Source organism: Epinephelus fuscoguttatus, linkage group LG23 (assembly GCF_011397635.1).
Source record: "Epinephelus fuscoguttatus linkage group LG23, E.fuscoguttatus.final_Chr_v1".
Classification (NCBI taxonomy): Eukaryota; Metazoa; Chordata; class Actinopteri; order Perciformes; family Serranidae; genus Epinephelus; species Epinephelus fuscoguttatus.
The window spans coordinates 35,348,584-35,374,382 of record NC_064774.1 but is presented as its reverse complement, the minus strand read 5'-3'; the positions used below and the strand labels follow the sequence as shown (position 1 = coordinate 35,374,382).

Below are 25,799 nucleotides of genomic sequence, written 5' to 3'. Positions count from 1 at the left end.
TAGCCGTACAACCGGGCTTGGTAAGGTTGGAGTGTTTTTAAGTTGATGTAAAAGTAAACAACGAGCATTTGTGAAATCCCGCACTCGTGCGGATGTGAGTTTCTGCCTGCTGTCTCACTCCAAGAGCTACACAGACCCAAAACCATTACAAACTTCAGCCTGTTAGATGCATTGTCTATTTTCAAAATACACTTCTGTTTTCACAGCAAATGTACGGTTTGCATACAGTCTCTTTCAAAATAAACACACTAGTCAGTACAACACCACCAACTGACAATTTTTCTTTCAACAACAAAAGCACATGGTTACGTTTTGCCAACACACACAGTTGGGTTTAGGCAACAAAAGCACGTGGTTGGGTTTAAGAAAAAAGAACAGGGTTTAGCTTTACATTCATGCAAAGCAGACACTGGCCTCCCGAGGTGGTTGTTGGACCCATCCACCACCACTCCTGCCCGCCCTACTCGGACTTCTGCCGCCTTAACGTTTGTTGTTGCCCCACCATGTTTCCCCCTGTTCATGCCGACGTGAAAGGATGGCTTTTTTCTGTGGTGTCTGACACCGGAAGTCACTGACCAAGCACTGGTTTTCAACGACTTCGGAGTGAGACCAGGTTGGTTAAAACTGAGTGAAATATTCAAACCAAACACAGACTTTTTTTTTATAGTTACGTCATTCCATCAAATAGAAACATTCTTGATTTTTTCAGCCCCACTCCTCCAAAGTTAAGCCTGAAAACGTCTGTGTGTAATTCTTCTTCTGTTATTCTTGTCTATAGCCCCTTTTCCACCAACATTTCCAGGAACGTTTATTTCCAGGAACTTATTTACCTGGGTAAAATAATTCCTGGTAATCTGTGTGGTTTGCGTTTCCACCACACCTCGAAGTTTCGGAAAATTTATTCAAATCAGGCTGATGACGTAGATGATTTGACGTGTGCCCTGTATTTGGCCTGGGTGGTTACATGCTGGTGTAGAGAGTTGGGGCTGGTTGTCTCAGCTAGCAGCTAAGTTTAAAAGCATTTTAAGATAAGTGTCAAACTAAGTTAGTCTACATACAGACAGCTGTCATTTGAGCTTAAACAATTCGCTATCAGCCAAACTAGCGTGCTGTCCTTGTGTAAAACACAACGTTAGTGGCTGTGGATGAGAGACTAGACGGAGCATATTGAATATCGCTGTCTGTGTTCCTCAGTTACATCTTCCATAAATTCAACATCCATTTCCATTGCTATGGGGATGACACCCAGCTCTATCTGTCTACCAAACCTACCTCCACCCTCCCGCCCTCTTCCCTCTCTGACTGCCTGCAAATCCTGGTTCTCCTGCAACTTCCTCAAATTGAACAGTGATAGAACTGAGTTACTTCTCATTGGCACCAAATCCACCTTTGCAAAAATTAACAGTTTTACACTTGACATTGATAATTCCTCAGTTTCCCCCTCCCCGCAGGTTAAGAGTCTTGGTGTTCATCCCCTGATGAAAATTAAGTCACATTATTTAACATAATTAATAATTATTATTAATAATTAGTCATTGTTATTAATAATTATTAAGTATTTCCGATAGTCAATTTGATCATTTAATTGGAGATCTAATACGAGGCCAGGCCCTTGGTGAGGCATAGTCACAACAAATGGTGTCCCCGTGTGACACGACAAATGGTGCCACCGTTTGACGCTTAGTACTGTTGCCATTTCACAACCAATGGTCCCCTTGGTGAGGCATAGATTTTCAACACACCTGTCATAGCAGAGTCGGACATACTTCGGTCAATTAATGATTCCCCTACCGTGCTTGTATACTGGGACAAGGACAGTAGTCCAATTAAATGGCCTAGATGAGCTATAACCGTAGCTCCACTCAACTGTGCATGTAACCGTACTGACTGATGGAACATGGAAAGTGAGCACACAGAAATTAATGAATTATAGACTGGTTAATTATAGGTGTGAATATCCAAGTGCAGAATAGGCAACCAGTTGGTTAAGGAGCAGAGTGTTAGTCACCTGAACAGTGGCTTTAGTTTTATTATCAGCATTGAGGAACTTAGAGGAGATTTTAGAAACAGGGGTATTGTAGTGACTGGCAGAGGTGGTGGAAAGGGAAGTACAAGCAAAGGAAGGCTTAGGAGGATAGCGGGTGTCCAGCTTGGGTGAGGGCAAGTGCTCACACAAGTCAGCATTCTCATAGTGCAGCTCCTGTTTCAGCTGGCACTCCACTGTGATGGTACTGGAATACTGCACCTCCGGGTCCTTGGGTTAGACCATACAAGCATGCAAGCAAGCAGAGAGAGGAGGAGAGAGGAGGACAAGAGAGGTGACAAGAGAGGAGGGAAGAGACATAATACATAAAACATCAAAAGAGAACAGAAAGGGAGAGATGATAGCAGTATAAAGTTAGTTACACTACTTTCCCAGAGCAAGCGTTGTTGCAATACCAAAGCAATACCAAAGCAACTGCACAGACACATCTAGCACCTTCAGTCATGGTGCCAGATGTGCCATTTTAGATCAGGTGAGATTTACGCAATCAGCCTCTGTATCCAGTGTGAGTGAAACCTTGTGGAAATTACTGGATGCTTTGAAGAAGAAGGAAAGAGGCAGATCTGTGACTCTGTGCTCTTCAAACAGCTGATGTACTCCTACTTGCTGTAAAGTCACTAGTCAGCTAAATCCAGATGATCAATACCTTTATCAGAACTTCTTGCTACCTAACTCCATGTGTGTCAAGCAGGTGATTACCAAGCTACATTCAGGCTGCTGTTTGACTGTTTTTTTTCTGTGACTGACTCTACCTGTTTCGTTCACTTTCCACCAGCTTGTACAAACTCTTTCTGTTTTCGTATATGTACCAACATGTGGCTCTGAATAATCACTAAGAAGCATACATATGATGTGATGACAGATGAGCTGAATCAGATCCTGATGTGACTAGTCTAAGTAGAGGATGACAGAGTATGTTGCCTTTGTTGTGTGAGTTGGCACCTCTCTTTCTCTCAAGGTTTTTATCCAACCACGGTTGCTATGTTCCACAAGAACTCTTATCTCTTTCAGTCTAATAAAGACATTAATAAACGTATTTATTGCACTGAATGTATTCATGAATAGACATGCATGTTAAACACAACAATCAACACAAGCTAAACAACCATCACTCTCAAACCTTTTAGTCCTGAATCGGTTATTACTGGCAGTTACTGCTTACTGTTGTGGGTGTGTGCTTTTTCCTAGTGTTAGCTGCTGTTAGTCTCTGAACATTGGCTGTCGCTGTGCAGTTGCTTTGGTTCGAGGGTGTGTGCTGTGCTACCATAGACTGAATGTGCTACTGGGTTAGCTGCTAATGAGAGTCTGTCTTTCACTTCACAGCGGCTCCTTCAGCTGACACGCCCCCATCATCTCAGATGAGAGTATACTGCTCATTTTTTCACAATTTTGAAACCTAATTTAGTATACATGTCAACTTTTAAAAATGGCTGGCTGGTTAAAACAATTTTTTCTGTGGTGTAGCAATCCTATTATGCATATGTATTTTTGCTCTACCCAGACTTAAAGATTCAAACTGCCATTATTGATAAGATATGATGCAACCTTAAATCAAACAATATCAAAAACATCTGTGATAAAAATACCACATCTTAACTATGCTCACGATCCTATCTACTTATACAACATGAAATGAAAAAATGCTACATGTAGTACCTTTAATGCTGTACTGAAAAGTGAAGAGCAGTTAGCACAGAGAGCAGGGATCAAAGCAGAGTTCAGCTGAAATTGGGAAAAACAGCTGGATGGGTTACTGCTAAGTGTTAAGCGGCTTTATCTTGCTTGGTATATATGTATATCTATGAGTAGGTCAACACTTGACTCTGTAGCTCCTCTTAAAAAGAAGTTAAAAAAGCAAAGGTTCGCTCCTTGGTATAACTGTCAAACCCGTAAGTTAAAACAAATATCGCGAAAATTTGAAAGGAATTGGCGATTAACCAAACTGGAAGAATCTCGTTTAATCTGGACAGACAGTCTCAAAACTTATAAGAGGGGCCTCCGCAATGCCAGAGCAAACTATTACTCAGCATTAATAGAAGACAATAAGAACAACCCCAGGTTTCTTTTCAGCACTGTAGGCAGGCTGACTGAGAGTCAGAGCTCGATTGAGCCTTGTATTCCTTTAGCCCTTAGCAGTAATGATTTTATGAGCTTTTTTAATGACAAAATTCTAACTATTAGAGGCAAAATTCATGACCTCCTGCCCTCAGATAGTACCTATCTAACCTCAAACTCAACTGTAAAACCTAATATATATTTAGATTACTTCTCCCCAATTTCTCTTCAAAAATTGACCGCACTGATTTCTTCATCTAAATCATCAACGTGTCTCTTAGACCCCATCCCAACTAGGCTACTTAAGGAGGTCTTTCCTTTAGTTAACACTCATATATTAGATATGATCAATATATCCTTATTAACAGGCTATGTACCACAGTCTTTTAAGACAGCTGTAATTAAACCTCGACTAAAAAAGCCCACCCTGGATCCAGAGGTGTTAGCCAACTATAGACCAATATCTAATCTTCCCTTTATGTCAAAGATCCTTGAGAAAGTAGTCGCAGACCAGCTGTGTGATTTTCTCCATGATAATAATCTATTTGAGGAATTTCAGTCAGGATTTAGAGTGCATCATAGCACTGAGACAGCACTAGTTAAAATTACAAATGACCTTCTGATTGCTTCAGACAAAGGACTTGTCTCTGTACTTGTTTTATTAGATCTTAGTGTGCGTTTGACACAATTGACCATCAAATTCTACTGCAGAGACTGGATCACTTAATTGGCTTAAAAGGTTCTGCACTGAGCTGGTTTAAATCTTATTTATCTGATCGCTTTCAGTTTGTTCACGTTCATAATGAATCGTCCTTACGTACCAAAGTTTGTTTTGGAGTTCCGCAAGGTTCTGTGCTCGGACCAATCCTATTTACTCTATATATGCTTCCTTTAGGTAACATCATTAGAAATCACTCTCTAAATTTCCATTGTTATGTGGATGATACACAGTTGTATTTATCGATGAAGCCAGAAGAAAGTAATCAATTAACTAAACTCCATAACTGCCTTAAAGACATAAAAACCTGGATGAGCACCAATTTCCTGATGTTAAATTCAGACAAAACTGAAGTTATTGTTCTTGGCCCCAAACAACTCAGAGACTCTTTATCTGATGATATAGTTTCTCTAGATGGCATTGCTCTGGCCTCTAGCACTACCGTAAGAAACCTTGGAGTAATATTTGATCAAGATTTGTCTTTTAATTCTCATTTAATACAAACCTCACGGACTGCATTTTTTCATCTGCGTAATATTGCGAAAATTAGGCCTATCCTGACCCGAAAAGATGCAGAAAAATTGGTCCACGCTTTTGTTATCTCAAGGCTGGATTACTGTAACTCTATTAGTAACTCTAGTAACTATTATCAGGTAGCTCTAGTAAGTCCTTAAAAACTCTCCAGCTAATTCAGAATGCAGCAGCACGTGTACTAACAGGAACTAAGAAACGAGATCATATTTCTCCTGTTTTAGCTTCTCTGCACTGGCTCCCTGTAAAATCCAGAATTGAATTTAAAATCCTACTGTTAACTTATAAAGCTCTAAATGGTCAAGTTCCGTCATATCTTAGAGAGCTCATAGTGCCTTATTATCCCACCAGAACTCTGCGCTCTGAGAACGCAGGGTTACTCGTGGTCCCTAAAGTCTCCAAAAGTAGATCAGGAGCCAGAGCCTTTAGCTATCAGGCTCCTCTCCTGTGGAATCATCTTCCTGTTTCGGTCCGGGAGGCAGACACCGTCTTCACATTTAAGACTAGACTTAAGACTTTCCTCTTTGATAAAGCTTATAGTTAGGGCTGGCTCAGGCTTGCCCTATACCAGCCCCTAGTTAGGCTGACTTAGGCCTAGTCTGCCGGAGGACCCCCCTATAATACACCGGGCACCTTCTCTCCTTCTTTCTCTCTCTCTCTCTCTCTCTCTCTCTCTTTCGTATTCTATTACTGCATCTTGCTAACTCAGCCATTCTGGATGTCACTAACTATTATACACATATGACTATTGTCACACTTGTATACTGCCAGATATTAATACATACTTTCAACATATTGTACCGCAGTAGCCAGAACTATAACTATAATATTATTACTTTCAATAATGTTGTTGTAAGCTACTGTCATTACCTGCATCTCTCTCTCTCTCTCTCTCTCTCTCTCTCTTTCTCTGTCTCATTGTGTCATGTGGATTACTGTTAATTTGTTATGCTGATCTGTTCTGTACGACATCTATTGCACGTCTGTCCGTCCTGGAAGAGGGATCCCTCCTCAGTTGCTCTTCCTGAGGTTTCTTCCGTTTTTTTTCCCCGTTAAAGGGGTTTTTTTGGGGAGTTTTTCCTTATCCGCTGCGAGGGTCATAAGGACAGAGGGATGTCGTATGCTGTAAAGCCCTGTGAGGCAAATTGTGATATTGGGCTTTATAAATAAAATTGAATTGAAAATTGAATAGGTGTATCCTTACCGTGCCGTTAATGGGCACATCATCATAGTGCAGAGCCACACCAGTGGGGCAGGCATAGCCATTGACAGGGTTATCCAGGTATGGGTTAGGTGAGACAGCACGCTTGCTGGTGAAACTGTGAAGAGAAAACATCAAGATTCTGTCAAAAGACTCAAATTTCTTTGAGTAAAGTACCTCTACAAGATTTTCGTTGTGCTCAAGCAGACACATTAGTCTATAAAATACACTTTTCTTGGATTAATAGAGGCAGTAGTGTCAATTCCTTTGGTTACAATGAGGGCTGAATATTCAGCATCTAGATCAAATTTTTCACAATGGCAACAGTCACACTGAAAAGGACACTAGGGATCAACCGATATGGTTTTTTCAGAGCCGATGCCGATACCGATTATTATGAAACAGAGATACCGTATCCGATATTTACAACTGATATATGTCTGCTGTAAAAATCATAGTTGAAACAGAATTTAAAAAATAAACACTGACAAAGCACTACATTCAAATGCAATTAAGCATATATTTATTCTGAGAACTTTTCCAATGAAACAGTGCAGGGAGCTGCCAGCAGCACTTTGAAAAAAACTTTGACAAGTAAACAAACGAATGGAAAAATATAAAAGTACTCCCTGAGTTTTAAAGTACTGTAATAAGTACAGATGAAAGATAACAGATGAAAATTAAAATTAAAAGTGCAGGGAGCTGCCCATAGTATTTTTAAACGTTCAAATATATATATATATATATATATATATGTATATGAATAATTAATGTGCCGCCTCTCTTGATGTAGCGGCTCCACCACACCACTAGGTGGCGCACGAGTTAAGTTTAATTCGATACACCTTTTCAGTGTTGTGTAGTTTTATAAGAAGAATATGCAGACTTGCAGTAGTACACAACGACATGGTTAAAGTTTGATAGAGCACAGGAAACATGTCTGTAAGTACAAATGTATTGCTCTGAGTTTATTTGCTTATGTTATGTAGAGTTGCTCACTTGCACTTTATTGTTTGTCACTGTAATGCCGTTGTGGCACCGATGCAAATTTCTGTTAGCACGTCTATGAAGATTTCCATTATATGTTAGCATTATGCTAGCGGACCATGCGCTAATTATTTTTCCACATTTATGGCACTATTGCCAGCTATATTTTGAGTTACTGATGGTTGTAAACTACGCCGAATATTGTATTGGATATGTTTGTGATTTAAAACCTGACTTAATGTTATCCTTTTGTGTGTTTCATGTGGCCCCGATAATCGGCCAGGCCGATTATCTGTCGACCCCTAAAGGACACCATCTAAAAAATCAAGGTTTAATGTAAGAGCCATTTTCATGCTAAACACAAAATAAAAACATGTTTGTATTTTCATTACTAGAGAAAATGTGTGTCCCTCTCACCAAAAGGACTGCTTGGCCAGCTGGATGACATTGGCTGTGGTCTCAACATCAATATAGTCGTAGTGCAGGGTGGCTGGGTCGGTGGTGGAGCCAGTCTCGGCCAATAAAATCCCCAACCAGCGACCCATCCCCTCAGAGGAAGAGGCCTTGAGAAAAATTACAAAGTGACAGAAAATGAACAAAAAGGAAAGTTGAGTGAAATCCAAAGCTGCTTCTTGCACCTTTTAGTTCAATCAAAACCTAAAATAAATGTTGGATAAGAGTTCTTTTACATCAGTGACTTTAAATTATACATTTATACAATTTCTTCAAATTTAGAACTCTTTCTGTTTGTTGTAGGAACTGGCCACCTGTCGCATACTACATCCATCAAAGACTTAGTAATGATATGGTTTTGCAGGAAACGGGAACAGAACCGTATGTCCAGCAGAGGATAGCATGCAAGCGATGTGAGGATATAGAATCATAACTAGAATTACCACCTTGCAGTTGAATGCCTTTGTGAACCAGTCAAGTTGCAGTTACAGTTTGCATCCACCTCTATCCCGACTCATGCGTAACCATGGAAAGTGACAATGCGTCAAATATAGATGTTGCTGCAAAGAAGCTACAAATTCTAAGGCTTTACACACATCTTCAACCTGGCAGCACAAAAGATCTTGTTGTGGAAATTCTCTGCTGCTAGTGAATAATGAAATTGAGACTTCTGCCGGCCAACAAGATTTTTATTTTCTTTGAAAGGGGGGATGTTGGATGCCATAACTCAACACTGGTTCACCAAAGGGTTTTCAGTTCATGCGCAGAAGTTTTGTCAATCATGTATGGTTTGTGCAACAGATAACGCAGGTAAAACCAAAACAATCACACACGCCGCTCACCCACCACCAGACAGACCATTCCAACATTTGAATACCAACCAAATTGAGCAGCGATAATGGCTCACACTTTGTCAATTCTGCAATAACCCAAATCAGTGATTTTCTTGCCATTTGACCTCAGACAACATACCACCCTGCCAGTGGAGGTGCTGTCGAATGAGAAAATGGCACTCTAAAATCAAAACTGGCCAAGCTTTTGACTGCCATGGACAAAAGCTCTGCCTATTGTTCTAATGAATATGAGAATAAGAAAAAAGGTCCAGAGTGAATATGTCCCTCTGAAATTCTTTTTGGCAGACCTCCATCCCTAGGAGTGGAGCCTGTAACCAGGCCGCTCCCCTCCACTGGCCTATGTGAGGATGACATGTTACAATATTGCAAAAACATATCTTCCACTCTCTCTCAAATCTCTCAGCAGGTGAAATCAGCCCTTCCACCACCAGCTTCCACATCACTCCATGATTTCCAACCTGGCGACTGGGTGGTGTTAAAGGACCTAAGAAGGAAACACTGGCATTCCAAACGCTGGCGAGGTCCATTCCAGGTGTTCCTGACAATGCATACTGCTGTGAAGATCACTGAAAGAGCAACATGGGTTCACGCCAGCCACTGCAGGAAGGTCCCTGAGCTAACGGAAGAACTCAGCTGTCGATGCGAGGATGGACAACGCGAGGACGGACGACGCGAGGACGGACGACATGAGGACGAACAACGCGAGGACGAACGAGCTCATCAGAGCTAAAAAACTAAAAAATAACTCCGTGAATTCAACAGACACCAACTAGACGTGCAGGACTAACAACGCAAAACCTTTTCCCACCAGACTACACCATGCACCACCTGATCCTGACCCTATCATGCATATACTTAGAGACCTACACCTACAAACCTGCCAAGACTGTCACTCTGACAGAAGGACAAAGTGCAACATTCAGCTGTACTGTTCACCCCGGAATTTGACAATCAGGTCAAATTTACACATATTATGAACGTTAACAATGCCGATCAAAAATTCAGCCTCATTTCACATTCCTGATCCCCATTAATTACCCCAGCTCAGACTCTGACTCTGATGATGACATTCTATAAATAATGTTTTCTTTTTTTTTTGTTTTTTGTTTTGCTTTTTTCTGTCTTTTCTCTCCCTCTCTCTCTCTCTCCCTTTCCTTCTGTTTTTACATACATATTTTTTGTTTTTCTTTTCTTTTTTTGTTTTAGTGATTAATCAATAATCAAAAGGGGGGAATTGTAATTGTAATTTCATTTTCTTTGTATATTCTTTGTGTTTTCAAATACACAGATGTCTAGACCTCTTAACCTCCCACCTAGATACAAAATCCTGCAGGATACGCCAGGTGTGAAACACACCCTAGGGGGTCGGAGCCAATACTTACAGCAGACGAAAGAGTGTTAAAACAATGGGTAGGGGCGCCGCTCCCTACCGCAGACAGAAGGGTGTGAAACACACCGTAAGAGATAGTCCTAAGGTATAAATCTTTAAGCTTTCCCCATGCTCAGGGTCTTTCTTCATTCTGACTGCTTGTGTGCTGATTGACCTTTTCTTTGCAAAGAAAATAAAAACCTTGTCGGCCGGCAGAAGTCTCTATTTCATTATTCACCAGCAGCAGAGAATTTCCACAACAATCTTTACAATCAGCACAATTTTAAGGTGGGCAGCTACAATTAATGTCACCAAATCAGTATTTGACCCTTCTCTTCTTGAGTTATGATGCTGAATAATGGCCAGAAAAGTGTTTTTGCAGAACATTATGATATCACAGTGAGGTTGACCTTTGACCTTTTGGATCTAAAATGTCATCACTTCATTTTATTCTATTAGACATTTGTATGAAATGTTGTCATTATAGCATATGAATGCCTGAGTTATTGCCAAAAACATGTTTTGTAAGGTCACAATGATCTTGACCTTTGACCATCTAAATCTAATCAAGCAGACATTTGTGCCAAATTTGAAGAAATTCCCTTAATGTGTTCTTGGTATATTGCGTTCACGAGAATGAGACAGACACAAGGTAAAAATGACCTTGACCTTGGCTGACGTGCTGACGTATTGTGGTAAGCGAGTTGTGTCATTTCCGGTGTTTCTGTGACAGCGTCTCTGTACTGCTCTGGTGAATTCCACTTGCCTGCTTTCTCACCTCAGTTGCTTTAACGTCTACTTCAAGTCATAACCCACACTGGTTCTGTCTAAGCACCTATAGCTCTCCTCCTTTCTACGACTTTCTCGCTAATCTCTTAGCTGTTGTTTGCATGCTCTTAGCCTTGTTAGCTACATTAGCTTAGCCATGACTTCTCCTTCTCCTGCTCTTTCCTGCTCGGTGTGTCAAATGTTCAGTTATGCCTCTGCCTCCTTTAGCGACAGTGGTAATTGTAACAAGTGTAGCTTATTTGCTGCGTTGGAGGCGAGGCTTAGTGAATTGGAAGCGCGGCTCCGCACCATGGAAAACCATTCAGCAGCTGCGGTAGTTAGCCAGTCCCTTGTAGCCGGTGCGGAGCCACATAGCATAGCCTTAGCCTCTGCTAACTGTACTCCGGTAACTCCCGTTCAGCCGGGAGGTTGGGTTACGGTTCGCCAGAAGCACAGCTCCAAGCCGAAGCCCACGGCTCACCACCAGCCTGTTCACGTTTCCAACCGCTTTTCCCCACTCAGCGACACACCGCTGAGGATAAAACTCTGGTTATTGGCAGCTCTATTCTGAGAAACGTGAAGTTAGCAACACCAGCGGCCATAGTCAAATGTATCCCTGGGGCCAGAGCGGGCGACATTGAATCAAATTTAAAGCTGCTGGCTAAAGCTAAACGTAGATTCAGTAAGATTGTTATTCATGTTGGCAGCAATGACACCCGGTTACGCCAATCGGAGGTCACTAAAATTAATATTGCTTCGGTGTGTGAATATGCAAAAACGATGTAGGACTCCGTAGTTTTCTCTGAACCCCTCCCAAATCTGACCAGTGATAACATGTTTAGCCGCATGTCATCATTTAACCGCTGGCTGTCCAGGTGGTGTCCAGCAAACGATGTGGGTTTTGTTAATAATTGGCAAACTTTCTGGGGAAAACCTGGTCTTATTAGGAGAGACGGCATTCATCCCACTTTGGATGGAGCTGCTCTCATTTCTAGGAACCTGGCAAACTTTATTAGTAATTTAAATCCCTGACAACCCAGAGTTGAGACCAGGACTCGGAGACGCAGTCCTACACGCTTCTCTGAGCTTCTAGTTCAGTTACCCAGCCATAGTTTTAATAGTTTTATACAAACGGTGTCTGTCCCCGGACCGCCTAAATTATCTAAATCTAAAATTAAACAAAGAGGAGTTGTGCATAACAACCTCATCAAAAAATTAAAACCTCTTCTGTGACAGAAAGACAAAACAGGAGAATTAAATGCGGACTGTTAAATATCAGGTCTCTATCGTCTAAAGCAGTGTTAGTAAACGAATTAATATCAGATAATCATATTGATTTACTCAGTCTCACTGAAACATGGCTGTGTCAAGATGAATATGTCAGTCTAAATGAGTCCACTCCTCCCAGTCATAATAATACCCACATTCCTCGAGGCAGCGGCCGAGGAGGGGGAGTTGCAGCCATTTTTAACTCTAGTCTGTTAATCAGTCCTAAACCTAAACTAGATTATAATTCATTTGAAAGCCTCGTTCTTAGTCTTTTACATCCGACCTGGAAAACCTCGCAGCCACTTTTATTTGTTATAGTGTACCGTGCTCCTGGCCCGTATTCTGAATTTTTATCTGAATTCTCAGAGTTTTTATCCAGTTTAGTTCTTAAATCAGATAAAGTTATTATTGTAGGCGATTTTAACATTCATGTCGGAGTTGATAATGACTCCCTGGCTACCGCGTTTATCTCATTATTAGACTCCATTGGCTTCAGTCAGGGTGTACATGAACCTACTCATTGTTTTAACCATACCCTCGATCTAGTTCTGACGTATGGAATTGAAATTGATAACCTAAAAGTCTTTCCACAGAATCCCGGATCGGATCATTATCTGATTACTTTTGATTTCTTTTTACTCGATTACACGCCACTCAGCAACAGTTACTATACTAGATGTTCATCAGATAGTGCTGTCGCAAAACTTAAGGAAAAGATTACTTCGTCGTTAAATTCAATACCAATACCTTCAGTAACAGAGGTTTCCCGTGCGACTTTAACCTCTCCCGAATTGATCATTTTGTTGATAGCACCGTAGGCTCGCTACGAACAACGCTCGACTCTGTAGCTCCTCTTAAAAGAAGTTAAAAAGCAAAGAAAGTTCGCTCCTTGGTATAACTGTCAAACCCTAAGTTAAAACAAATATCGAAAATTTGAAAGGAATTGGCGATTAACCAAACTGGAAGAATCTCGTTTAATCTGGACAGACAGTCTCAAAACTTATAAGAGGGCCTCCAATGCCAGAGCAAACTATTACTCAGCATTAATAGAAGACAATAAGAACAACCCCAGGTTTCTTTTCAGCACTGTAGCCAGGCTGACTGAGAGTCAAAGCTCTATTGAGCCTTGTATTCCCTTAGCCCTTAGCAGTAATGATTTTATGAGCTTTTTTAATGACAAAATTCTAACTATTAGAGGCAAAATTCATGACCTCCTGCCCTCAGATAGTACCTATCTAACCTCAAACACAGCTGTAAAATCTAATATATATTTAGATTGCTTCTCCCCAATTTCTCTTCAAGAATTGACTGCAGTGATTTCTTCATCCAAATCATCAACGTGTCTCTTAGACCCCATCCCAACTAGGCTACTTAAGGAGGTCTTTCCTTTAGTTAACACTCATATATTAGATATGTTCAATATATCCTTATTAACAGGCTATGTACCACAGTCTTTTAAGACAGCTGAAATTAAACCTCTACTAAAAAAGCCCACCCTGGATCCAGAGGTGTTAGCCAATTATAGACCAATATCTAATCTTCCCTTTATGTCAAAGATCCTTGAGAAAGTAGTCGCAGACCAGCTGTGTGATTTTCTCCAGGATAATAATTTATTTGAGGAATTTCAGTCAGGATTTAGAGTGCATCATAGCACTGAGACAGCTCTAGTTAAAATTACAAATGACCTTCTGATTGCTTCAGACAAAGGACTTGTCTCTGTACTTGTTTTATTAGATCTTAGTGCGGCGTTTGACACAATTGACCATCAAATTCTACTGCAGAGACTGGATCACTTAATTGGCTTAAAAGGTTCAGCACTAAGCTGGTTTAAATCTTATTTATCTGATCGTTTTCAATTTGTTGACGTTCGCAATGAACCATCCTTACGTACTAAAGTTTGTTTTGGAGTTCCGCAAGGTTCTGTGCTCGAACCAATCCTGTTTACTCTATATATGCTTCCTTTAGGTAACATCATTAGAAATCACTCTATAAATTTCCATTGTTATGCGGATGATACTCAGTTGTATTTATCAATGAAGCCAGAAGAAAGCAATCAATTAACTAAACTCCATAATTGCCTTAAAGACATAAAAACTTGGATGAGCACCAATTTCCTGATGTTAAATTCAGACAAAACTGAAGTTATTGTTCTTGGCCCCAAACAACTCAGAGACCCTTTATCTGATGACATAGTTTCTCTAGATGGCATTGCTCTGGCCCCTGCCACTACCGTAAGAAACCTCGGAGTAACATTTGATCAAGATTTGTCTTTTAATTCTCATTTAAAGCAAACCTCACGGACTGCATTTTTTCATCTGCGTAATATTGCGAAAATTAGGCCTATCCTGACCCGAAAAGATTCAGAAAAATTGGTCCACGCTTTTGTTACCTCAAGGCTGGATTATTGTAACTCTCTATTATCAGGTAGCTCCTTAAAAACTCTCCAGCTAATTCAGAATGCAGCAGCACGTGTACTAACAGGAACTAAGAAACGCGATCATATCTCTCCTGTTTTAGCTTCTCTGCACTGGCTCCCTGTAAAATTCAGAATTGAATTTAAAATCCTACTGTTAACTTATAAAGCTCTAAATGGTCAAGCTCCGTCATATCTTAGAGAGCTCATAGTGCCATATTATCCCACCAGAACACTGCGCTCTGAGAACGCAGGGTTACTCGTGGTCCCTAAAGTCTCCAAAAGTAGATCAGGAGCCAGAGCCTTTAGCTATCAGGCTCCTCTCCTGTGGAATCATCTTCCTGTTACGGTCTGGGAGGCAGACACCGTCTCCACATTTAAGACTAGACTTAAGACTTTCCTCTTTGATAAAGCTTATAGTTAGGGCTGGCTCAGGCTTGTCCTGTACCAGCCCTTAGTTAAACTGACTTAGGCCTAGTCTGCCGGAGACCCTCTATAATACACCGGGCCCCTTCTCTCCTTCTCTCTCTCTCTCTCGTATCCTATTACTGCATCTAGCTAACCCGGCCATTCTGGATGTCACTAACTCGGCTTCTTCTCCGGAGCCTTTGTGCTCCACTGTCTCTCAGATTAACTCATCACAGCGGTGCCTGGACAGCGTGACGTGTGTGGTTGTGCTGCTGCCGTGGTCCCGCCAGATGCCTCCTGCTGCTGCTGCCATCATTAGTCATTAGTCATACTTCTTCTGTTATTATACACATATGATTATTGTCACACATGTATACTGCCAGGTATTAATACATACTTTCAACATATTGTACCGCAGTAACCAGAACTATAACTATAATATTATTACTTTCATTAATGTTGTTGTAAGACACTGTCATTACCTGCATATCTCTCTCTCTCTCTCTCTCTCTCTCTCTCTCTCTCTCTCACTCTCTCTGTGTCATATGGATTACTGTTAATTTATCATGTTGATCTGTTCTGTACGACATCTATTGCACGTCCGTCCGTCCTGGAAGAGGGATCCCTCCTCAGTTGCTCTTCCTGAGGTTTCTACCGTTTTTTTTTCCCCGTTAAAGTGGTTTTTTTGGGGAGTTTTTTTTGCTGTGAGGGTCTTAAGGACAGAGGGATGTCGTATGCTGTAAAGCCCTGTGAGGCAAATTGTGATTTGTGATATTGGGCTTTATAAATAAAATTGATTGATTGATTGATTGATTGACCTTTGACCATCAGAACATTATCAGTTCATTCTTGAGTCCAAGTGGATATTTGTGCCAAATTTGCAGCGTTCTTGAGATATCCCATCGACGAGGATAAGGTCACAGTGACCTTGATGTTTGACCTATGACCACCAAAATCTAATGTGTTTCATTGATTAGTCTAAGTGGACATTTGTGCCAAATTTGAAGAAATTCCCTCAATGTATTCTTGGGATATTGTGTTTACGAGAATGGGGCAGACGCATGGATGGACAGACCCAAAATCGTAATGGGCTCTAGTTTCGCGGATCGGGCGAGGCAGGGGCACAGCGCACCTGCGTTTCGCCAACTGGGTGTGGCCAGGCGGATTTTGCAAGTTTGGCACACCGTGCACGCTGATGCAGCTACTCCTCTTTCCCACCTCCGTCCCTCCTACCTGCGCAAGTCGGAAAGAGGGATAAGAGAAGGCGTGGAGTGGGTTTTACACACATCACACCAATCAAATGAGCCCCTCTCCTCACCCTTAAATGCGTTGCGCAAAGGTGTAATGAGAGTTTACTCAATTCGCCATGGCAGAAGAGAGCAGCAGCGTCAGACGGCCAAACATCTCCCAGGAGGAAACTGATGTTTTGGTCCGGGAGGTTCAAGCTCGCAGTGTCCGAATATACGGAACTGTGAGCAGACCTCCATGGGCTGATGATGCAAAGGTAGCCTGGGAGGAGGTTACCACAATTGTAAATCAATGTTGCGTTTCTCTCGTGCGCGCACTCTCTTTCTCTCTCGCAGTCTCACTCTGTTCCTTTTCTTTTGACTTTTCTAAGATGGCAGATGCTGAATATATACTCCCTATCTGATGCTGTGGCTGTTTGTAGTTGGCTGAGAGGGATGTGAACTCATTAGTTTGCAGCGTGTGTTAATCAAATCAGGTTGGGTTTCCATTACACGTGCCAAACGTGCCAAACGGTGCCAATCCCCTTTGATCTGACATCAGATGTGACGGGACAGTCGATATAAAGATACATTTATGTGCTGATTGCAGATAGTTGCATTGAATAGTGGTTTTTGTGGGTATTTATTGCATTATTAATGTGCCTGATATTCTGGAAACCTGCCTGTGAGGTTTTGGTGACGTGTGCGCACTGTCCACCGGTCAGCCAAACTTCGGCTTACACCGGCTGCGCTCCGCCTGCGCTGATAGTAGACCTGGTTTCAGCTGGCGAGCTTTTAGCGCAACTTCGGCGAAGCCTTTTGGCATGAAACTGTCACTGCGCCAAGCTGGATCTGTCGACATCTCCCCCTGCTGCGCCGCCACACCCATCTCAGCGCACCTCAGTCTGCCAAACTACCAAACTGAGTGCACCTCGGGTTGCGCTGCTCAAAACTAGCTCTGCACGGGGTTCGCCACCCTGCGCCGCGCTGGGAAACTAGAGCCCACAGTCTCCGTCCAAGGCTGTTGCCGGCTTGGAGGCATAAAAACAAAATGGAGGTCAACATGATTCTTCAAACACAACTGACCTCCAGTACAGCAACCTCCTGGCCGTTCCGAAGCAGGCGGAAGGCAAACGGGTGTTTGTGATCAAGGCCAGGGCTGACCTCGCAGCCTCGAAGGGGCAGTGAGGCGATGTGGCATTTCAAGTCATCACGATCCTTGTGGAGTAGCAGCTGGTTGTCCTTCAGGCGGCACCAACGCTCCCTCCAACGGTTATTGGACAACACGTTCAGGTAGCCTGTCAAGCAAAGCAAACACAGAAAAATAAAGTAATGAGGAACTATACTGAGTTTTTCACAAATTATAACAATATCAGACCGATTTTATAATACTATTTATTGCTGCCATTTTTTTGGCTGTAGCTGTCCAGTGTATTTTTTTTACTGGTCTACCTTTCCCATTCAAACTGCACCCATGCACAAAAGTTTCAAGTTCAGGAAAGTTATGCATGTACATAGTGATACAAAAGACAAAAGCATGTGTTCATTTCACAGCCTGCAATGGATATTGCTGTCTCGTAAAAGTCTCCATGAAACAAAAATACAAACAGTGTCATATGTCTTATGACTTATCCTCAGAATCAGAATCAGAAATGCTTGAATTGATCCCTAAGGGGAAATTGTTATTCATTATAGTCATTCCAATGTAAGGACTGGTAACCTCTGATTTGCAAAATCAGATTACAACACGGCAAAGACTACGTCAAAACTGACTCCTCGAAGCCAGGCCACAACGGATCCTCATCCAGTCGACCATTTTTGTAGGTTTATACTATTCTGCCATTCTGTTTGGGAAGCCAGGCTGCCTTTATCTCACACACACCTGGCCCTTTTCTATTAGTCTTTTTGGCCACGGTCAAACCATGCCACGTAGATACACTGCTCAAAAAAATTAACACTTAAAATCACACATCAGATCTTGATGAACAAATTACTCAAGTTGAAAATCTTTACTGATGTCCATTGTACAATCCCCTGAGAACAAACTTACATCGGTCAGTGGAAACCAAAATCATCAACCCACTGAGGGCTGGATTCAAAATCAAACCTAAAATCAAAGTAAAAAACTGAAATCACAGGCTGATCCATCTTGTGTGAATTTTATCACGACAACTCATAATGTGGCTCAGTAGTGTGTATTAGGGTTGCACGATATTGGAAAAAAAACTGACATTGCGTTTTTTTGGGGTTTTTTTGCAATATATATTCATATACCTGTGATTTCTCTATGCCATTTGGACTTTTTATCGTAAGGTGTTACACTGGCAAAGGCATCTGTAATTGTTTTTTGTTTCATAGTTTGACTTTGGGATCTTGCTTTGCATTCATCATAGAGAGCTCTGTGATGATGATTCAAATGGTCAAACAGATTAGTCGTGTTGCCTCATGTTGAGCCAATAACAGCGAGGCACTGTCGGCACAGTACATTCCTTTGGTCTGTATCATCGTTGACCTTCTTTTGGGGACTAAATCATCCTTTACTGTTTCTCCCTCTTGCATGTCGCTCATTTTCAGTGTGTGACTGCAGCGTGTGCATGAGAGGGGGAGGGGCTGCTGAGTGCTCAGAGAGGGAGAGACAGAGAGAGAGAGAGGAGAGCGGAGCAAGGAGCTTTCTTCAGAGCTGCTTTTCTGAAGCAAAACAAAAGTTTACATGTTCTAAAAAAAGAGAAAACATCGCACATGCGCACATCACGATGGCGATGTTCAAACGATATATCGTGCAGCCCTAGTATGTATGGTCCTCGTGAGCCTGTATGCACTCCCAATAACATCTGGGCATGCTCCTGATGAGTCGGCAGATGTTGTCCTGGGGGATCTCCACCCAGACCTGGATCGGTGCATCAGTGAACTCATAGACAGTCTGTGGTGGTACTTGAAGGTGTCAGATAGCCATAGGTGCTCAGTTGAATTTAGGTCAGGGGAATGAGAGGGCCAGTCATTGGCATCAATGCCTTCGTCATCCAGGACGAAGGCACTGATGCCAATGACAGTTTGGTCAGAAACATGCACACTAGTAGCCTTCTGGAGGTCATTTTGTAGGGCTCTGGCAGTGTTCCTCCTCACACAAAGGAGCAGAAACCAGTCCTGCTGATGGGTTGATGCCCTTCTATGGCCCTGTCCAACTCTCCTCGTGTAACAGCCAGTCTCCTGGTATCTCCTCCATGCTCTTGAGACTGTGCTGGGAGACACAGCAAACCTTCTGACTGCACGTATGGATAAGCCATCCTGGAGGAGCTGGAATTCCTGTGCAACCTGATTGGGTGTAGGTGCTGTCTCATGCTACCAGTAGTGGCAAGGACACTAGCAGAACACAAAACTAGAGAAGCATTAGTCAGGAAGGATAAAGAGAGAGCAACTGACTGTGGCCACCACATGTAAATCCATTTCCTTTTTGGGGGTTGTTTTGCTTTGACCTCTCCATTGCGCCTGTTGTCACTTTAATTTGTGCTTATGGAAATGGACAGATTGATATCCCTGAGGTTTATTTATTTATTTTATTTATTTATTTATTTATTCTTATTTGAAAGGGACAGTGCAAGTTAATGAACATCACCATATGAGCAATACAATGACGTAAACATGCCAGATTGTAGCCATTGGCTAATTTCCATCTGTTGTCCCTAGCTGTTCCCTAGGTAAAACACAAATAAAAACAGATAATCACATTCTTAAAACAAAACAACAATACATACAGTTGATACATCTAGTAAAGTTTAACTTTTGACTTTGTATTACACTGTGACGATTCAGTGTTACCTTAATTTTTTTGAGCAGTGTATGTGCGTCCTTGGTCAGCTTAAACATACTGAGCTATGCAGGAGATGGATCATCTCCTGTCAGAGCCAACATTGTGCCTGACCATCTCTACGTGGGTAGCGGTGACGTCTTGCTGACCGCAGCCAACCCCTGACGACCCCCTCCTCCCCCTGAAACAAATTTGTGTTGAGAGACTTAACTCAACTCTGAATGCAGGAGAACAGAGAGAGAGGCATTATCTAAAGTCTTTGTGCGTTCATCTTTCAGTCCTTTTGTAGCTTCTAACTGAATCTCTGTGGTTTGGAGTTTAGTTTCTCTCCTGCATCCCTGTTTGTACAATAAATATCTGCTTTACTGTACTGTTGCTTGTTCACTTTTAGTTGTACAGGGGTCCATTTCACAAAGCAGGTTTAGTGAAAACTCAGAGTCTGTTAACCCTGAAATGAGGGAAACTCTGAGTTTTCTGTTTCAGAAAGGGAGGTAACTCAAACCAGAGAAAGAGGGGTAACTCTAGCCTGTTTCAGAGAGAGAGAGGTAACTTAAGCTCTCGGTCAGTTACCGTAGTAACGGACTCTATGAATTTAACCTGGTCGGGACCAGGTTTTTCTCAATGAACCTTGGGTTTCTCTCTGTCTCCGCCCTCTTTCAGAGCCACACACTCATTTGCTTTCCTCATTCATTCAGTCAGCAGGCGAGTTCTGGCGTAGCCTAGTTCCGCCGTCTGTCATTTTAAAAAATCAGAGTCAGTATAGTAGAAGTCCATTAGACACAGTAGGTGGTGACTTTTTTCACTAACATGGCATGACCTTTTGATAACGATCCCGTGGATGAAGGTGCAGCATTACTGCGCAGAGGATTAAATATTTGTCGGGAGATGGTTATCAGACCGCACATAGATGTTTTAGCATTTCCACACAATTATCTTTTTGAGCTGTACCGTTTCACCTCACAGTCCATCATCTACATACACAACCTAATCCATCCTTACATTTGCAGCATTACCAATCGTAGTCATGCTCTCACATCCCAGCAGATATTGTGTGTTGCGCTGCATTTCTTTGCAAATGGAAGTTTTTTGTACAATGTCGGAGACGCTGAGCACTTGAGTAAGGCAACTGTATGCAGGGCAGTCAGAAAAGTGTGCTCGTTTTACAGGCATCTCCCTTCTTTCTGTTGGCTGACTAGAAGTCTGTGTTAGTTTAAATAGGCTAAGAGGCCGTTTACATGTACACGGTGATTTTGATAAACGGAGACATCTTCCTTCATTTGTGCCCTTCGTTTACACGCAAACGGAGATTTCTCCTCTGAAAACGAGTCTTTCTAAAAACTCTGGCCAGAGTGGAGATTTTGGAAAACTCCGGTTGCGCGTTTGCATGTAAACTGAGATAAACGGAGATAAACGGAGTTATAGGCAGTCGACGTCACAGTATGCGCTGGAACTTGCGCCTGTGTCAAAAGTGCGACCTATGTTGCTATGGTGACAATGGATACATGGAAGGCTTGAGCCTCTTGTTACACTGCCACCTACAGGTTTGGCATGCTCTTGTGTATATATACATAGTAAGTGTAAACGAAGATCTTTTTGAAAATGGAGACGGTGAAATGTCAGTTTATGAAAATAGCCGGCAACGTGTAAACGGCCTCTTAATTATTTAACAGAACATGATATAGATGAGAAGACATTTATGTGTGTGAAAACAGCATTATGTTGGGGATAAAACAACTGCACAGTCAAACAGCCACTTAATATTTACTTTACAATGTAAAACATGATCAAAATGAGGTACCCCCATGAGATTATGCCGAGGTCTTACCTGTTTGAACAATGTTTTTATATTTCATCCTAAACTGCTGCCAAGTGCGCTTCTCCCCCGTGGGATTGCACCTAAATGAAATAAATTAATAGGCTACCATTCAAGCAGTTTTCTCCTGTAATATTATTGTGATTGCAAGGGACTACATTTAAACTTTGCACTGACCAGAGCAGCAACGTTGTCCCACGCTGTCTCCCTCTCTTTTGCGGTGTTGCACTTCTTTTTGAAAACCTGTGCAAACTCGCCGTATGAGCGCATTCAGATTTCTAATTCGAATGGGGTGAAAAATGCAGCCCTCCTCTTCCTCGCTGCCATGGTGACTCGTCGAATCGGGGCTCCATTGATGCTGGCTTTTTATAGTTGTGGCGCACATGCTTAACTACAGGTGAAACTACTCTGAGTTGATTAAACTGATTCAAATCAGCTGTTCTGGAACCGGAAACTCAGAGTTTCCTATCTCAGAGTAGATCAACTCAGAGTTCAGGATAAGACTAAGATAAGTTTGTTGAACCTGCTTTGTGAAACGGACCCCTGGAGTCATGTTAAGTTACTGCTAATGAAAACTCAACATTTCTTTATTTTGCTGTTTCACTATAAAAGCTTTTACATAACATTACACATTTATTGTGACAAATCAACAGGAAAATAAATATATTATATTATATATTATAAATATTGGCTGATCGTTTACATGACAGCGGCGTTTTGGGTGCCTGAAAACGCAACTTTTGAAAACGGGTTCCAGAGTGCAATTTTTTGGAAACAGCACCGTCTCCATTGTCATCTAAACTTGCAATATGCAATTCCTCTGAAAACAGAAACTTTTCGCACATGCGCATTACGGTTTCAGTCACTAGGCATGTGCGAGAAAGTCGACCAACAACAACAATGCCGAGCTCTGTTTGTGCTGCTCACCCTGTTGAATTTATCAACGCTTCTCCAGCAAAGTGTAGATGTACTGTAGCAACTCCACCTCATTGTCCGTCCAGACAAAGTTATCTGTACGTGCTTTCGCCATTGTGTCTTCTTTGTTTTGGTTTGTAATCACCGCGTTGTAGAGGAGGCGACACCACGGCATGACGCCACCTTCATGCCGTGGTGTTGCTTTGCAAACAGGGCCTTAACTTTTAGGTTAGTCTTACCACATGTGGGTACATCTTCTTCAGCTGATGAGGTCTGCTCATCTGTAGATGGCTTCTTCTTACCCAGCCCGATGATTTTGGTGATCTTCTTCCCTGCTCCCTTACCAACTGTCCCAATCTTTTGCTCTGACTTTGAGTTTTTCTTCCCCTTTCCTGAGAGAGGGAGAGAGAGAGAGAGAGAGAGAGAGAGAGAATCAGACCCTTGTGCGTTCTAAAGCTCTATGTTGGTGAATTAGGTTCAGTATGAAATCCCAGCAACCCCACTGCTCTGAGTGGGCTGGTTTCAGATGACTTTGTTTTAATCTAAAGAGAGAAAAAAAGAAGGAGAAATGACTGTTCACATTCAGCTGAAAGGAGAGCTAGATTTAAGTAAGCCAGGTCTTAAGACGATATGTCTGAGTCCCTATGTGTGTTTGTTTAAATGAGGGAATAGCTTCATCTTGGTTCACTTGTAGAGATACTGGGGCCTATGGTGTATTCAAATGTGTGTATGGGAGAGAATAAACTTAAATTAGAATTACTGCCCTGTGGTTATATGCCTCCGTGCACCAGTCAAGTTTTTCTTATAATTTACATCCATGTCTGCGAAAACATGGATGCTTCATCCACTTCTTCCCCATGACAGCACAGAAGATCCATACATTCAGCACAGTTTCAAGGTGGACACCCAGGATTAGTGTCACCAATTCAGTATCTGACCAAATATTTCCCCTTCTGTTCCTGAGATATAATATTGAATAATGGCTAGAAAAGTGTTTCACACCAAATATTATGATGTCACAGTGAAGCTGACCTTTGGCCTTTTGGATATAAATGTCATTATTTCTTTTTTTTTTTATCCTAGTAGACATCTTGTGAAGTTTTGTCATAATTAGCATATGAATTCTTGAGTTATGGCCAAAAACATATTTTGTGAGGTCACGCACCTTGAACTTTGACCTTCATCAACAAACTTCTAATCACTTTATTCTTCAAACTAAGTGGACGTTTGTGTCAAATTTGAAGAAATTCCCTTAAGGTGTTCTTGAAATACCATGTTCACGAGAATGAGACAGATGCAAGGTCACACTGACTTTGATACTTGACCACCGAAATCCACTCAGTTCACCGTTGAGGCTAAGGTTTGTGCCAAGTTTAAAGAAATTCCATCACAGTGTTCTTAAAATATCACATTCACAAAAATGAGACAGATTTGATCACAGTGACCTTGATCTTTGACCACCAAAATCTAATCAGTTCATCATTGTGTCCAAGCAGACATTTGTGCCAAATTTGAAGAAATTCCTTCAAGGCGTTCTGAGATAACACATTCAAGACAACGCGACAGACAAGGTCACAGTAACCTTGACCTTTGAAGAAATTCCTTTGAAGTGTTCTTGAGATATTGTGTTCGCAAGGATTGGACGTACAGTACAGGCCAAAAGTTTGGACACACCTTCTCATTCAATGCGTTTTCTTTATTTTCATGACTATTTACATTATAGATTCTCACTGAAGGCATCAAAACTATGAATGAACACGTGGAGTTATGTACTTAACAAAAAAAGGTGAAATAACTGAAAACATGTTTTATATTCTAGTTTCTTCAAAATAGCCACCCTTTGCTCTGATTACTGCTTTGCACACTCTTGGCATTCTCTCCATGAGCTTCAAGAGGTAGTCACCTGAAATGGTTTTCCAACAGTCTTGAAGGAGTTCCCAGAGGTGTTTAGCACTTGTTGGCCCCTTTGCCTTCACTCTGCGGTCCAGCTCACCCCAAACCATCTCGATTGGGTTCAGGTCCGGTGACTCTGGAGGCCAGGTCATCTGCCGCAGCACTCCATCACTCTCCTTCTTGGTCAAATAGCCCTTACGCAGCCTGGAGGTGTGTTTGGGGTCATTGTCCTGTTGAAAAATAAATGATCGTCCAACTAAATGCATACCGGATGGGATGGCATGTCGCTGCAGGATGCTGTGGTAGCCATGCTGGTTCAGTGTGCCTTCAATTTTGAATAAATCCCCAACAGTGTCACCAGCAAAACACCCCCACACCATCACACCTCCTCCTCCATGCTTCACAGTGGGAACCAGGCATGTGGAATCCATCCGTTCACCTTTTCTGCGTCTCACAAAGACACGGCGGTTGGAACCAAAGATCTCAAATTTGGACTCATCAGACCAAAGCACAGATTTCCACTGGTCTAATGTCCATTCCTTGTATTTCTTGGCCCAAACAAATCTCTTCTGCTTGTTGCCTCTCCTTAGCAGTGGTTTCCTAGCAGCTATTTGACCATGAAGGCCTGATTGGCGCAGTCTCCTCTTAACAGTTGTTCTAGAGATGGGTCTGCTGCTAGAACTCTGTGTGGCATTCATCTGGTCTCTGATCTGAGCTGCTGTTAACTTGCGATTTCTGAGGCTGGTGACTCGGATGAACTTATCCTCAGAAGCAGAGGTGACTCTTGGTCTTCCTTTCCTGGGTTGGTCCTCATGTGTGCCAGTTTCGTTGTAGCGCTTGATGGTTTTTGCGACTCCACTTGGGGACACATTTAAAGTCTTTGCAATTTTCCGGACTGACTGACCTTCATTTCTTAAAGTAATGATGGCCACTGGTTTTTCTTTAGTTAGCTGATTGGTTCTTGCCATAATATGAATTTTAACAGTTGTCCAATAGGGCTGTCGGCTGTGTATTAACCTGACTTCTGCACAACACAACTGATGGTCCCAACCCCATTGATAAAGCAAGAAATTCCAC

At 42.0% G+C, this 25,799-nt stretch overlaps 1 protein-coding gene across 1 annotated transcript in view; it reads right to left on the bottom strand.

Annotated features, from left to right (window-relative positions):
* Positions 1 to 25,799, bottom strand: part of afap1 (actin filament associated protein 1) — a 263,294-nt gene that overhangs the window by 29,780 nt on the left and 207,715 nt on the right. Inside the window, exons 12-15 of the mRNA XM_049568925.1 lie at positions 23,069 to 23,221; positions 17,383 to 17,594; positions 7,954 to 8,099; positions 6,553 to 6,667 (exon numbers count right to left, since the gene is read on the bottom strand). Of these exons, the coding sequence (XP_049424882.1) occupies positions 6,553 to 6,667; positions 7,954 to 8,099; positions 17,383 to 17,594; positions 23,069 to 23,221 (626 nt within the window). The remainder of the gene's footprint in view (positions 1 to 6,552; positions 6,668 to 7,953; positions 8,100 to 17,382; positions 17,595 to 23,068; positions 23,222 to 25,799) is intronic.